Raw genomic sequence first — 14,690 nt, 5'->3', positions numbered from 1 at the left:
GTTTGTGGGTGGTGATGGAGGGGGGGAGGGCGAAAGCAGGCGTGCCAGTGCATTGCAACGCCGTTGAAGGGGCGGGCATAACTTATCCATTGCGATGCCGTAAGCAGCCATAGCCGTGTGCGCGTGAAGTTACTGTAGTGCCGCCCGATTGGTTGAGGAGGGAGACAGGCTGTCACAGGCTAGCGCTCATGCAGGAGTCGGATTGCACGGGTCGCCCGCCCCTAGAAACGGCCCTGATAGCACTGATAGCGTACGTAGCTGTTACCAATTGCTGAGTAAGATCTGGGCTTGTGCAAGTGTGCATATGGGTCTGATGTTACCGATTGCTTCGCTATATTGCTAAGTAATATGGATGTGAGACAAGGGAAAGTGGACGTCCTTATGTGAGGCTGTGATCGCAATGTTATACTGCGATCGCAGTGCATTTGCATATCACCGCTGATCCATGCTAAATCAGGCCCTAAATTCCTTACCACACACATACACACTTGGGTTAGTTTTTGTCACCTGCCAATTATATTTTTGGATTGTGGGAGAAAACCAGAGGACCCGGAGGGAACACACACAAGCACTGGGAGAATATACAAACTCCACTCAGTTAGGACCGTGGTTTTCTATCTGATAATTTTCAAACTGAGTGTTCCCTTTGAATTTTATTTATGACACTTCATTATACCCGAGTGTAGAAGAATATGATTAGGCCTCTTGCATTCCTGTCTTCTAACAAACCCGATTGTCCCTACCAGAGGTGTGAGCATTGACAAGAAGCCAGAGTTACAGCGCGTTCTTGAGAATCGACGACGAGACAAGATAATGCAACAGAAGAGAGAGGAGGAGGAGACCAAGAAGCTGCAGTCTCCGTTTGAACAGGAGTTGTTAAAGAGACAGCAGAGGCTCGAACAGGTACCTGTTTCTCGGTGCATAGCGCTCTCTGTATTAATACAGTCACTCAGAGACCTGTGGCTCTCCAGCCTTTGGCTGGCAAGCCATGCTGGGACTTGTAGTTCCATAGCAGTTGCAGCTCAACAGGTTGCTTAATTCTGGTGCAATGATTAAATACATACAAAAACTAATAATCATTTTTATATTTTCATTTATCTAACTAGCTTTGCTAAAACACATTTTGGGGCTGTTTTATTGTTTACCTATCTCCACCATAACCATCCTAGCAGTCTGTCTTTACCTCCTTATCATGCTAGAACCTGACAGTCATTGAGAGATGAAGATTCCATTGCATTGGCCTGAAATGCATTGAACAGAATAAAATGCCCGATTAAACCTAATGCATCCTAGAAAACCCAGCTGATGTCACCATCGCAGATAAGCACTTAAGGGTGTATTTACGAAGTTGTAAACCCCCTTTTAAATATCCTATTTAGGATATCCCTTAGTGTAGTGTTAAGGCTCATGTTTTTGCTTAGGAGCTTATGTTATTGATGATAAACATACAGTATCTCCTTGCATATACTCTATTGAGGAAAATAAAAAACTTAAATGTTGAAAGTGTTAAAAGCCTTCACAGCAGACACACATACATAAATGTGTGTATAAAACTGAAAAACGTATTACTGCGTTGCCTGATCTGCACCTGAAAAAGATGCTTCTAAGCTGAAGTGCAACATGAAACTGAAAAATATACCCTATTTAAATCATAGGCGTACGCAGAAGCCAGCACAGGGAGTACCTCAAAGAAACCCCCCCTTGCCGGGTAATGGATTCCCCCCTGCCCCTCTGGGACATACACTACTCACTGCCCAGGTCACACAAGTGAGTAGTCCATGACCCAGTGGTGGCTAGGTCCGCTGTGGCACTCCCTACGCTGTCTCCAGCCTACGTCAATGATCATGATGCAAGATCCTGAAAAACTCAGGGGCCTTTTTTTTTTTAAACGAAGTATTGGCTTTTGTAAGCCACTGCTTCCCGGCGTGCTTTACACTGACTGTGGGTGATATTTTTCCCCGCAACCTGCTGGGAAGCGGCAGCTTACAAAAGCCGCTGCTTTGTAAATAATTCCCGGGGTCTTTTGTGGAGTGGAAGTGGCTGCGTTTCAGCGCAGGAAGGAACACAATGAAAATGTTCCACTTTATCCTATTTCAGTAACCTCGCTCCACAAAATGAACCCTCATTTTTCACCTGCTCTGCAGATACGTCAATGTAAAGCAATAATGTCACAATGCCCGATCCCTACTCTCGGCGTCTGCACACAGCTGCTCATCCACAATTGTCATCTTGTTCTGTAAATATAACCGTTTTTTTTTTTGCAAATGCAGACGCGCAAATCGAGGTGTATGGTGAAAACGGACTTTGTACTGTGGCTCAGCAGTTAAGTTCCTGTGTCCTCACCAGTCTGTCACAGATAGAAGTGCACTACCACCTATATCTGCCCAAATACACCATATAAACATGTTCTGTAACACCTCTGTCACACGCCTCATTTTGTAATTATGGAATGTAATGGGGATAACTTTGAGCAAACTTTTTTGTTCTTGTTTTGATTAGCTTGAAAAAGAAGAATAGGAGCCTAAAGAAGACGGCCATGCCCCAGAGTTTCTCAAAGTGAAAGAAAACCTGAGAAGAACAACAACGATTCCAAGCGATGAGAGAGTCGTGTAAGATTTGCCAACCGGGAATTAAGTTCTATGTGACGCTGAATGTCGGACAACACTTGGGCACTTGTGTACTTGGCTGACATTGCAGATTTGACATTATGGAATTATCCCTCATCAAGACAGCAAAACACCTACAAGATTGTATCTACAGAAGTGATATAATAACCCTGTACTTAGCTGCCACAGCGTTGAGTAGTTGATGCTTTGCCCTAGCGCCAGCGGACATATCTTCATGCAATTGCACGTGGCTGTGGAGGTTCATGGCTGAGCTGATGTGTTGCCTACTGTGTCTTCACCCCAGGGCATTGCTGAGTTCCATGTAATTCAGAAAAGAAGAGACTTCAGATTCTTTGTAGGTCGCCATTGAAATCTGCGTCATGCAAATCCAGTGACGATGGGGCATCTGATCCACAGCCTGGGAAACAAAACACATACATATCAGTAGGCTGGGTTTACTGCATACATGTTCTGCATGTCCTATACCGAGATATGTGCTGTGAGTGTTGCACAATCATCTGTAACTGCTACGTGAGGTTTCACATGACCAGAAAAAACACCTTTGCTGTAGCGTTACCAGCCCACGAGTAGTACATCCTATTACTATATTAACACAATATGGTATTACCTGCATAAAGCAACCACAGGATCTTAGTGAAATAATGAACAAAGGCCACTCATTCTTAACCTTGCTGATGGATAGTTCAATCACGAGAGTCTCCTTTCTCTAACCAGTAGAGGGAGCAGTGTGGAAGTCTAATATGGTCTCCTATAGTCATACTATGACTAGATGTTGCAGAATTTAATTTGAGATGTACAGTAGAGGATTTCTCAGGCATTGCTAAAGCCAATATGTAATCAAGCCTTAATGATATAAAATTTATACATATCAGTGAAGGGGAAGGATCACAAGTTCACCATTATAAAGCTATATATCATGACAAAAGGTGTTTCACTGCCCATTACAGAGCAGCCTTAGATCTTCTTCTCCTTTGTTTAGATAATTAAACTCAATATTAATAATAAGGATTACGAATAAAAAAATCTATGGACGCTAAAATGGGTATTTTGATGGGTACTCCAAATAGATCTATTCAAGTGGGGCAAATTCTCCCAGAACCCATAAAGATATTTGCCTTGCACACAGTCCAAACAACTCCAGGATTCAAGTTCTCTTTGCAGTTTTGGGTGGACTGCATATATTTGATTGATAGGAGATTGCATATCATCTTCCTATCTGGACCCGGTCAATATTCCAACCGCGGGGATTCCGGCGGTCAGAACGCCAGCGCCGTAATCCCAACACCTGTCGGAATCCCAGCGCCGGTATCCCAACCGCGGGGATAGGGGGAGGGTTAGTTTTGGGCATTAGGGGGAGGTTTAGGTTTAGGGTGCAGGGAGGGAGAGGTTAAGTTTAGGCACCGGGTAGGGAGAGGGGGAGAGTTAGGATACTGACCGGCATGTGTCGGTATCCTAACCCTGTCGGGATGCCGGCGTCTGGATTTTGACCGCCGGGATCCCAAGCGCCAGCATCCGTACCCATCCCTACAGACGTATGTGCATGTACAGTAGCTTTGACTGGAAAGAGATGACAAAATGGGCGGAATTCAATTGTTTCCAGCCCCCTCCACGCCCGGGGGGTGCGAGCTGAAATGGGGGAAAACTGACTTATGTGGGCGCCCATACAGCACTTTTCGTGATTGTGCCCTGCACTTTGGTCTGGGGTAGCCGTTTTACGCAGCTAAACCCGACCTCTATGGGTACGATTAGCACCATAATCGGCATCAACTGAATAGTGCCCCGCGATCTCCTGTCACTTTAGATGGGAGATCGGGCGTGCTAAAACAATTGAATTCCGCCCAATATTGGGATGATCCTCTCTGAGCTGTGAAAACCATAATCTTTTTATATGGGAAAACTTGTATTAACTGGTGGAATTTTTACAAATTATTTATTTATTAATTCATCAGTACCTGTTTCCACGAGATAGAAAGGAGATGGGTACGGGATGCCGGCGGTCAGAACCCCGACAGGAGTTTAGTGACAAAAGTTTTTGTGCCTGCGTGAAATCTCAGCTTATATAATAACATGGTGCACTGTGAGCAAGCTTGCTCTATAGCGTAGCAACCAATCAGATCAGAGCTGTCATTTCTATAACAGTTTAAAAAATAAAAGCTAATATTTCTTTGGTTGCTATAAGCTATGACACATCAGTGTACATTGTAACACATTAATTGATAAGCCACTAATTGGTGCAGTACAAATGAAGTACCTGTAGTCTGATATTAGCACTGTTAGCACCGGTAGGTACAGTAGTACCATGAAGCTACTTAACATTGAGCTGCCAGAGATATTTTGTCTGTTTCGTCATTTAATGATCCTTCCCCTTTAGCGATGCGGTCTGATCACATTATGGTTTACTCCTGTGCAATTAAATAGAACATATTTATTTTGGTGTCTCTTTGATACCGGCTATTTTTCTATGTAGTCTTCTAATCAAAATAAATATATAGACATAGAGTATTTGCTTACAGTTTATTAAATACAGCACAAAGTATTTTTTTAACGAAGTAAACTGGACCATTATATATTGATTTTGCCCACTGTTGCTACAATGGATACTAAGTTGCACTTTATGTACTAATGGGATTATTGTAGTTTTATTCTCAGAATTGTACACCAGATGCTTACATATAAACTTTTTTCAACTACTGAAATACTGTCATTGTTGGAATTGAATGGTAATGTTATAGACAAATGATAACTGTACGCAATCTTGAAAATTTAGTTTTTAGCGTAATTCAGTAAATTATGCTTTAATAGAGAATGCTACTTACCTGGGGTCCATGTACAATAAAACAGCGCCTTCGACAAAATATTTTAAAGTTCTGGTGCTCTACAGTCTACACTAGAGATGTGCGGGTACTGTTCTCAGAGGACTGACAAATACCGAATTTAGGGGTTCAGAGTCAAACCGAGTTCGGAATCCAGGGCCGGTGCTAGGTAGTTTTGCAAAACCAAAACACGAAGATGAATCCGGATCCAAAACCAAAACACCGGGGTCGGCGCACATCTCCTTTCTACACTGTTCTGGCCTTATAAAGCCCATAGTAACACATTACTATCAGTCGTATCAGTTTAGGCAGCACACCTGTAGACGACCCCCAAAGTCTTGTTGCATCATGTAACCTCATTTGTTGAAATAATTAGTTTGTATGAGCATATAAACTTATTTACCATCTACAGGAGTGTTTCCTGAAAGTTACAGTATATTATTGACTGGGTTCCCAGCTATCACCTCCAATGGTGGAGCGATATATTCCTCTCTTCGAATAAGGCAGGCTTCTGTGACTCTCTATTCATAAGAGACAGGATTACGTAACTGAGCCACTGGAAACCACAAGGTTAAGCGAAAGACCGGTCCCCAGGTAAGTAGCATTCTGTAATATAGCATAATTTTACTGAATTCCATCCAGGTTTTGGGTGGAATTTGTCATTAAGTAGCATGTTGGAGATTATTTAACCAATCAGACAGTTGCTTTCACTGTATAATTGCACTTGATCAATCACAACAAAATACTGACAGGTTACAATACTATAGTACATTGTACATTAGTATTGTGTTGATAAAGTTGGTCCACAGAGGTCCTGGCCATTTGCACGTCCCAGGATTATTCCAAGTACAGCAAATGCTGGCTTTCCCTGCGCAGGTATCCACCAAAATACTACAGTCAGCAAGGAAACGATCTGTACTTACAAAATGCAAGTGGAAAAAAACCCTTAACTGTTAAAAGCTGCATCAGTATAGTATCTTATATAACATAGGTATCCCAATGAAAGTGAAGTAAACCTTGTTTTTGTCCACTTATTGCATTATCCACCTAATCATTTTGAAAAATTTACAATATTTATCATGAATTTGTAAGGTTAATGTCCTAATTGTGCATAATGACAATGTTGTCTTGGTCATCTTACAGTATGTTAGCCAGGTACAGAATACTTGGATAAGGTATCTTTAAATTTGACACATATAGACCAATCCTGCTGTTTATCACACACACACACACACCTAGGTGGCCAAAATGGACACAATGCCTCTATCCAGCCCATGACCCAAGTGACTGGATCACTTCCTGTGCACACTGTGGCCTGTTAGTGAGGTTGGGAAATCACAGCACCCTCGTATAGGCTGATAGAGGGCAGTGGGTAATTGTCAGGCATGGTGCCATTTTTGATGTGACATTTACACAATTTCAGGCTACTTTGACCAGTATAGATGCAGATATCAAGTATGTGTGGTCAGATTTCGGATCAATGTGATATGAAGCAGAGATGTTGGTACTACATGAGTGATCAGTGTGGCTTCTACATTGTTCAAATTTAAATCTCTAATTATTGTCAGGTACATAAGAAAATCCAAAGCTGCAGATAACCTGTTATGAAAGCCCACATTTTCTCTTTATTATTAACACATTTCCAAACAGATCTGTATAATGGTGCATACACACGGTCAGATTTCTTATCAGATATGATTATGAACAATAACGATTGTAAAAATCGTTCATATCTTTGACATGTAGGGCATGCATTGACCAACGATGCGCGCTCCCGCATGTCAGATAACGATATCTGACATCTACTGTGTTTGCAGGCAGATTTGGACGATTTCATTCATTTTAATACTGTCAGAAATCGTTCATGACATCATTGGTCAGATCATTCATCTAGCAAGTCTGACTGTGTGTATGCTGTGTGTGTGTTAACACAGCCAATATCTAATTAACTGTGACGTATCAAGTCGTAAAAAGAGTGGAGTGGTAGACCAGTGGAGAAGTTGCCCATAGCAACCAATCAGCCTCTACCTATCATCTTATAGAATGTACTTGATAAATGCTAGCTAGAAGCTGAGGATGCTATGGGTAATTTCTCCACTTGTATCATGCAGTGTAAAGATTGGAAAAGTGAACATCTCCCCCACAATTATATTGTAAAGGATTCCTTTCACCATATCCTTATGATCCGGATAAATCCAAAATAATTATTTTATTTTGGCAAAATTCATAATATTTACTAACAAAATGACATCATTCACTAATGGAATATAACCTATAGATGACATTCAATATAATTATCTTTTATTCCATCAGTTTTCTCTTTAATGTTAGCTTAACGTTTTGGAAAGCAGGTTTCCAATTCCTACTGCTAACAAATCAATACTTCTGAAATATCAGGTGTCAGACATAAGGTTAATTGAGCGCAGCCTAAGCGTCAGGCTGCCGTCAGGTTTCACTGTACACTGTGTCGACATTTTCAAAATAAATTTTATTTTTTATATCTCATTTGACGCGGTGGTTGATACGTATTCAAAAGAAATGTTTATGTTAACATAGGTGCCTTATTGCCAGTTTATGAACAGGAGTACTTTATAAAAGTTTATCTTGCTACAGATGTGCGGCTTATTTTCTTTTTGTTCTCTATACAGTAACTTGAGGGCAAAAACTTGAAGTAGACATACTGTAATTAGTAGACAGTCTAGTATCTGGGGATTTTCCATCAAATAAGGTAAGTAGAATTAACACTGTACAACACATTACATTTTTGCTTGTAGCTTACTGTTAATAATTGACAAGATAAAATCTGCCGAGCACGCCATTTTCACTGGCTACAATATATAGACCAGGCCACTTGTGTAAATTGTTAAGACCCTAACACCTGTGGGCAGCACACAGATGTCCAGCCACATTCTCTCTATGCTTGATCTGCGTTTTTTCCATTTGCAAGGGCGATTTTAAACTCCCACTCATTCAGCTCGTCACTTACACACTTAAACTGTCCAGCAACATTGAATAATCTTTCTATCTCTGAAGTTCAAAAATGTGCGCATTAAATGTATGTGATGGGAAACCTAGCATTTTGTAACTCTTGAGTATTAGCATATTTGTTGTCAGATTAGCTTTACAGCTAAGTATCCTCCTACAATAGATATTATCTTTCTATCCCAGAACATTTTTAGGGTCATTGCATGCTTTGCGGAAAAGCGCACAACCACTCTCACACCACTAAAGGACACAGTTGTCCTTGTGTCTCATCCTATACGAATTTGCACCTTCATCAGAAAAGCAACTTTTTAGGCATAATTTATCTAATGCAATAAAGCTTTAAATATACAAAAGTGCCACACGTAAGGAAGACAGTCATGATGTCACTTGCTCACACGAATCATTTAAGCCATAAAAAAAGCTGAACCAATGCAGTATTTTAGGAGTAAAACATAAACGTTTTACTTAGGCAGATTTGTGATTCTAAAGCTGTAAGAGGTTGGACTTGATGTGACATTTATACATTTAGACAGCGCAATTTTCCTGTTTCTTTGCAAATATAGACACACTTGTGGCTTGTGGTGGTGTCACATGTAAGCGCCGCAATGGCATGCACCTTGGATATAAGCTGCCACAAATTCACAGCGATGTTCATTGTAACCTTTTAAACCACTGGGTATTAACTCTGGATATTTGGAGGCCAAAACTGACTAATTTATGGTGAGTTGGAACTTGCAGCCAAAATTGCATTTATTTACATGACCCCTGTAGTATGTGAAGTCCTGTGTAGCCTTTGCTGTGCATTGTTGCTCTGCCATCTACTGGTTAGATTCATAATTGCACAATGGCAGAAATGTGATCACACTACTGGTTTTCTTTGCATTAAAGGAATGTTTTATACAGGCATCCAAACATTCAATCTGCAGCATTAGCCATATACAGTACACTGCTTTACATCTTTAATTTGGAAAGACTAGCTTCACCGTAATGCATTAGCAGTGTGCCGCAGTCAGGCAAGATTACATTTTACCATGATCAAAAACAGTATTTGTCCTCTAGAATTATATATTATTAGCCGCTCTGCACAATATTTTATTGTATTGCTTATGGTAAGTTTAAATGGTGATTGGGAATTTTTTTTCTGTTTATTAGCTGTATAGATACAGGAATAAAAGGTTAATGATTGCAGCATAATTTACCACACTTGTTATTGTGATGCAGTTTATTGTGGTGCGGTTTTGGTTTATTGATCAAACTTGTAATATTATTAACTATGTTAAGCAGCATATTCTTTTTGTACCTGTGTTCTTTTATATTGCTTGTTTTTGTGTTGTTTATTTGTTCTATCTGTTTTTTTTAAAGGATAGAGATCCACAGTGTAATAGTATTTTACATTATTCAGTCTCACAATTATTATTTACATATGTTTTTAGGGATGCAAACAGCCCATGATAGGAGCTGAGTTTATAATTGTATGGTCTTATTTACATAATGTTATTGTCAATATTTCAGATTTAATAATAAAAGCCACCTTTTGTCATATTGCTACAGAAAATTATCCCTGACCAGGGGACGTCTAATGAAGCACATTTTCCCAAAACAAGTGTTCTATTACAGAACAGGGGAAGACATTTGTCCAGTACAGACTGTACAACATTACGTATGGGCATTATCTCCATCTTGTGGATTGTTGTGGTAATTGTACCCACAGCCGATACCATGTATGTTCAGATCTTATATGCCTTTTGTTTTTGCTTATAAATGAATAGTTGTCTGTGGTTAAGGGCTCACCTCCATAAACCTGTGGTTAAACTGCACTTTTTTAAAGTAACAATGTATTTTTTGTAATTTCCCTTAATATATCTGCCTTGTATGGAACCAATGAATTATTATAAAATAAAGAAATAAGAATGTATTTAATGAAACTGTCCAGTTAAATTATTTTAAATACATATCTTCTTGGCCGTAAGCAGAACACCTGGGGGTCTTTTACCTAAAACCATCACAGTTCCATTGCCAGTAGCAATCCCTTATCCAGGACAAAGGATACAGCTCTCATTGTTTTTATTGGACAGTTGGAGAAGCTCAGCAGAAACTGTCCAATCAATGTTCATCTGTCACCTGCGTGGAAGGGACCTAAGAAATTAAATAAAAATATTTACTAGAAGTTGCTCTACCATCTACTGAGATATTGTTTCTAATGCTCTTGTCCTTCTGTTCCTCTCATAGACTTGGTTGAAAACTAGGGGGGAGAGTGTGAGCGAGAGAGTCAATCACAAACCACAATAAAGAGAACCGACAGAGTTTCAGGGAGCAGCCCCCGAGACATGTTATCAGTGACATAACTAGAGCTCTAGACACCCCTCACAAAGTGAATGTCTTGTCACCACAAACCTAAACTGTCACTTTTCTAGCTTTTATTAAGCCAAAATATCCTAAAACCTATAGTTTCTGCCACTTTTTGTTCAGATGAAAGTATGGTAATGTTTGTGACCCGTTCTTGCCCTATACTGGACCATAGATAGTTGTTAATCAGCTTCGGCTTACTGACACTGCGCTTACAGGATGGCGCTGTGACGGGTAATGACAGGAAGATTCTCAGGGTGATTTACACAGTCTGATGTACTTCCTTCAGGGAATAATTATTTATTCATTTTATTAAATCCATTTGGGTAGCTGACAATATTTTGTACAAGTCCCATAGCCTGACCGTCATTCAGAGATGTACACAAATGTCACCGCAGCTGTGATTTGTCTGCAGCGCCTGTGCGATAATATGCAAATGTTGCAGCCGTCGGGATTTGTATAGAAATGCCAACCGGGGCCATCGCAAATCCAAGCAAGTGAGTACATATACACAGCCGCCATCACAGGTCATAATCGCCCAATCCAAGTGACTGCCTACAAAGACACAGCTCAACTGCAGATCAGCCGATTATCAGACTTCTTAGTAACCTTATGGTTGCACAGAATGGCCGCCGGAACTGAGACGCTGGAGCCATTGTCACTGTGTGCGGGATCGCTGTTGTAGACACGTCGCCACCTCCCAGTTGCCGTCCACAATTGGCCCCTGCCTGTCAATCTATTTGCACATAAATCCTCCCTGTGAGTGACTTTGGAAATAACACTAGACGTGCAACGCAACTCAGACCAGCGATAATCGCTCACCTGTGTATACATCGGCGTTGTCTCCATCTCTGACTCAGACCATAAGTCTGCAGCATTGATGTCAGCAGCATCTTTCTCTAGGTGACTAATTGGCTCAGATGAGAGGGTGCAATACTTTCATATTCATCCTTCATTCCCAACCTCAGTATGTTATATGTACAGAAGAACAGATAGATAGATAGATAGATAGATAGATAGATAGATAGATAGATAGATAGATAGATAGATAGGATATGAATAGAGATGAGAAGAGCCTTTTGTGCAGAACAATAAAACAAAATCACCAAAGTGTGCAATAGGTATATGGATTGCCTCGTACCAAGAATTAGTAATTATGTGGCTCATCTGTGTATCTTTTCAGACACATCAATTGACTTCATATCCCTCAGGAAGGCTCCCAGCATATGGTATAAATCACCAGGCCTTAAAACAGAATGTATAACATAGCAATATACTTTTTTTTTTAGGTTTGATTTACACATAAGGTACAATGTGATGTGGGTCAGTGATATGGTAGCAGTGCTGGTCAGTGTTATTACTATCCAGTGATGGTGGGCAGTGATGTCATAAAGTCTCACAGTTCTATGCAATGCTGGTCAGTGTTATTACAATCCACTGATGCATGGGCAGTGATGTCACAAAGCCTCACAGCCCTATATATAAGGGACTAGCCATGGCCAGCGCCATTTTGTGACTGTTGGTCATAGAAAATTGTACTGAGCTTTCAATTAGTTTGTTTGCTTCAATTTTACCTTAAAATGGACGTCAAAACCTCCAAGAGTCTGCTGCAAGAGCTGAAAACAACGTCTACAGAAATGCTGCCGCAGCTGCTTCGGACATTGGAGGAAATAGTCCTGAAGGACAATAGTAAAAGTCTCCATAAATATGATGCAATCCTGCATCACATACTGCCGTACCTGAAGTCTCCTGATGGAGAAGTGCAGCTTTCTGCCGTTAGGCTGTTTGGGAACCCTGTAAAGTGCTACAGGCAGTTTCCAGGCTGCTACATCAAGACAGTTATAAAAGATCAACTGCTGCCATTACTCGTGTCAATGCACAGCAATAACCGGGAAACATCTGATGCTGCAGCCATCGCCCTGCACTGCTGCCTTGCACTGAGAACGACTCTGGACTGCAGTGACCCAAGATATGAGGAGGTCATCTATCACACCTTGGCAAGAAGACAGCGCATGAAAAAACTCCTATTCAGTGCTGTGAAAAGCCTGAAGGTCATTCAGGACACGGAAGCACTTGTGAGCGTGATCATCACCGTGAAAGAGTTTATCTCTTATGATGAGCTTTCGGAAATGGACATAAAAAGTTTGTGGAAAGAACTGGAATTGGCCACGAGACACCCCAGTCCTATCATACAAGATGGGGCCAGGAGCTCGATTCTATCCCTGAATAAGAAGTGGATGACGCTTGTTAACACCAAGAAAAGTAAGAGGTCTGCGAATGCCCCCTAGTCCAGCTGGCAGGAGGCAGAGGGCGCAGAAGCACAGGAACACCTTATATAACACCCTTATTGCTTTATTAAATAAAGCCTTAAAAATAAGAAGTTGTCTCTTATTTTGTGTCAGAAAGCATAGATATATTTTATTTTATTCCAGATATATATATATATATATATACAGTTTATTTGATGTACCTAAGTTGCACAACAATGGGAACTATTTGCTGTAATAGGTTTCAAGTAATAAGACCTGTGGGGTAGTTATATGTATACTGGTTGACCAATTTCTGCTATTAGCAGTATATACCACAAGTATTACTATGCAGCTATATCAGTGTAATTTATAAAACTATTTTATTATTATCAATCTTTAGGTAAATATATATCTTGGAACACTAAGGGTATAAAGTTATCAGGATGTGCTTGTTATTTAGGGGTATCATCGCAGTATATATTGTACAAGCAATTCTGTGTTCTCATTCCTGTATTCTAACACTGTAACAGCTAAATTGTGGTGCAATTCACATCACAAAAAGGACTTATTGGATTGGGGGAGATGTAGCCAAGAAAAGTGAGAAAGTGGAGAGTGATAAAGTACTAACCAATCAGTTCCTAACTGTCACTTTACAGGCTGTCTTTCAAAAATGGCAGTTAGGAGCTGATTGGTTGGTAACTTTATCACTCTCCACTTTGTTACTTTTCAAGGCTTAATACATATATATTGTTATACTATTATCAATGTGTTACACAATGTCAACAATTGTTTGGTATAAACATTGTATCAGCTTTACTGTAACACATTGATACATTTATTTTTAGAGAGTCAGATACTCATAATATTTAGTACAGTGTGTAGGCATACTATTGTAATGGGAGCGGTATGATTTACCGCCGGACGCATTTCCGGCATTTCAAATCCCAACGCTGGAAGACCGGCACCAGTGAAGATCCCGACTGCGCTAAAGGTAAGTAGTAACTAACCTAACGCCCCCTAACCCTCCCATAGGGGTGCCTAACCCTAACCTCCCTCCCTAGTGCCTAACCCTAACCCCCTGTAAGTGCCTAAACCTAACCCCCCCCTTCCCCACTGCCTAAACCTAACCCTCCCGCAGGGGTGCCTAACCCTAACCTCCCCGCGTGGGTGCCTAACCCTAACACCCCCTTCCCCTAGTCTAACCCTAAGTCCGCCCCCGGGAGCCCTGTCCGCTCCCGGTGCCCGGCTTACCTTCGATCGGGATACCGGGCGTCGGGCTCCCGGCGTAGGTAAAATGACAGGTGTCGGGATTTCGACACCTGTCATTAGACCCTTGCTGGGATTAGACAGTCGGGATGCCGACGGTTGGCATTTAGACCGTCGGCCTCCCGACTGCATTCCCATTGTAATATATCACATTTCCTACTTTGAGTCACATCTTCTCATTCTTTCTATAAGATTTTAATATTTCACTGAACAAGGTTTTTTAAATTTATGAATAAAAGTTACATTTTATTGAACCCTATATAATATATTTTGTGCACTATTATATGACAATCCTTTCCCCTTTTCTGATTTCTATAATATACATTATTTTCATGGCCTGTTCAATCTGTGTATAATCCAGACTCAAATACAGGTGACCTCCCATAATGCAAATACACGTGTGA

The 14,690-nt window shown here is 40.7% G+C and overlaps 1 protein-coding gene across 1 annotated transcript in view; it reads left to right on the top strand.

Moving 5' to 3' along the window:
* The window catches only part of FAM107A (family with sequence similarity 107 member A), an 80,519-nt gene extending 75,196 nt beyond the window's left edge, over positions 1 to 5,323 (top strand). Inside the window, exons 3-4 of the mRNA XM_088478693.1 lie at positions 747 to 903; positions 2,500 to 5,323. Of these exons, the coding sequence (XP_088334819.1) occupies positions 747 to 903; positions 2,500 to 2,517 (175 nt within the window). The 3' untranslated portion in view covers positions 2,518 to 5,323. The remainder of the gene's footprint in view (positions 1 to 746; positions 904 to 2,499) is intronic.
* Positions 5,324 to 14,690: the final 9,367 nt, after the last annotated feature.

The sequence above is a fragment of the Taudactylus pleione genome, unplaced genomic scaffold (assembly GCF_031769625.1).
Source record: "Taudactylus pleione unplaced genomic scaffold, aTauple2 ptg000217l, whole genome shotgun sequence".
Classification (NCBI taxonomy): Eukaryota; Metazoa; Chordata; class Amphibia; order Anura; family Myobatrachidae; genus Taudactylus; species Taudactylus pleione.
The sequence above is the reverse complement of the archived record's forward strand: the minus strand, read 5'-3'. Positions and strand labels throughout refer to the sequence as shown.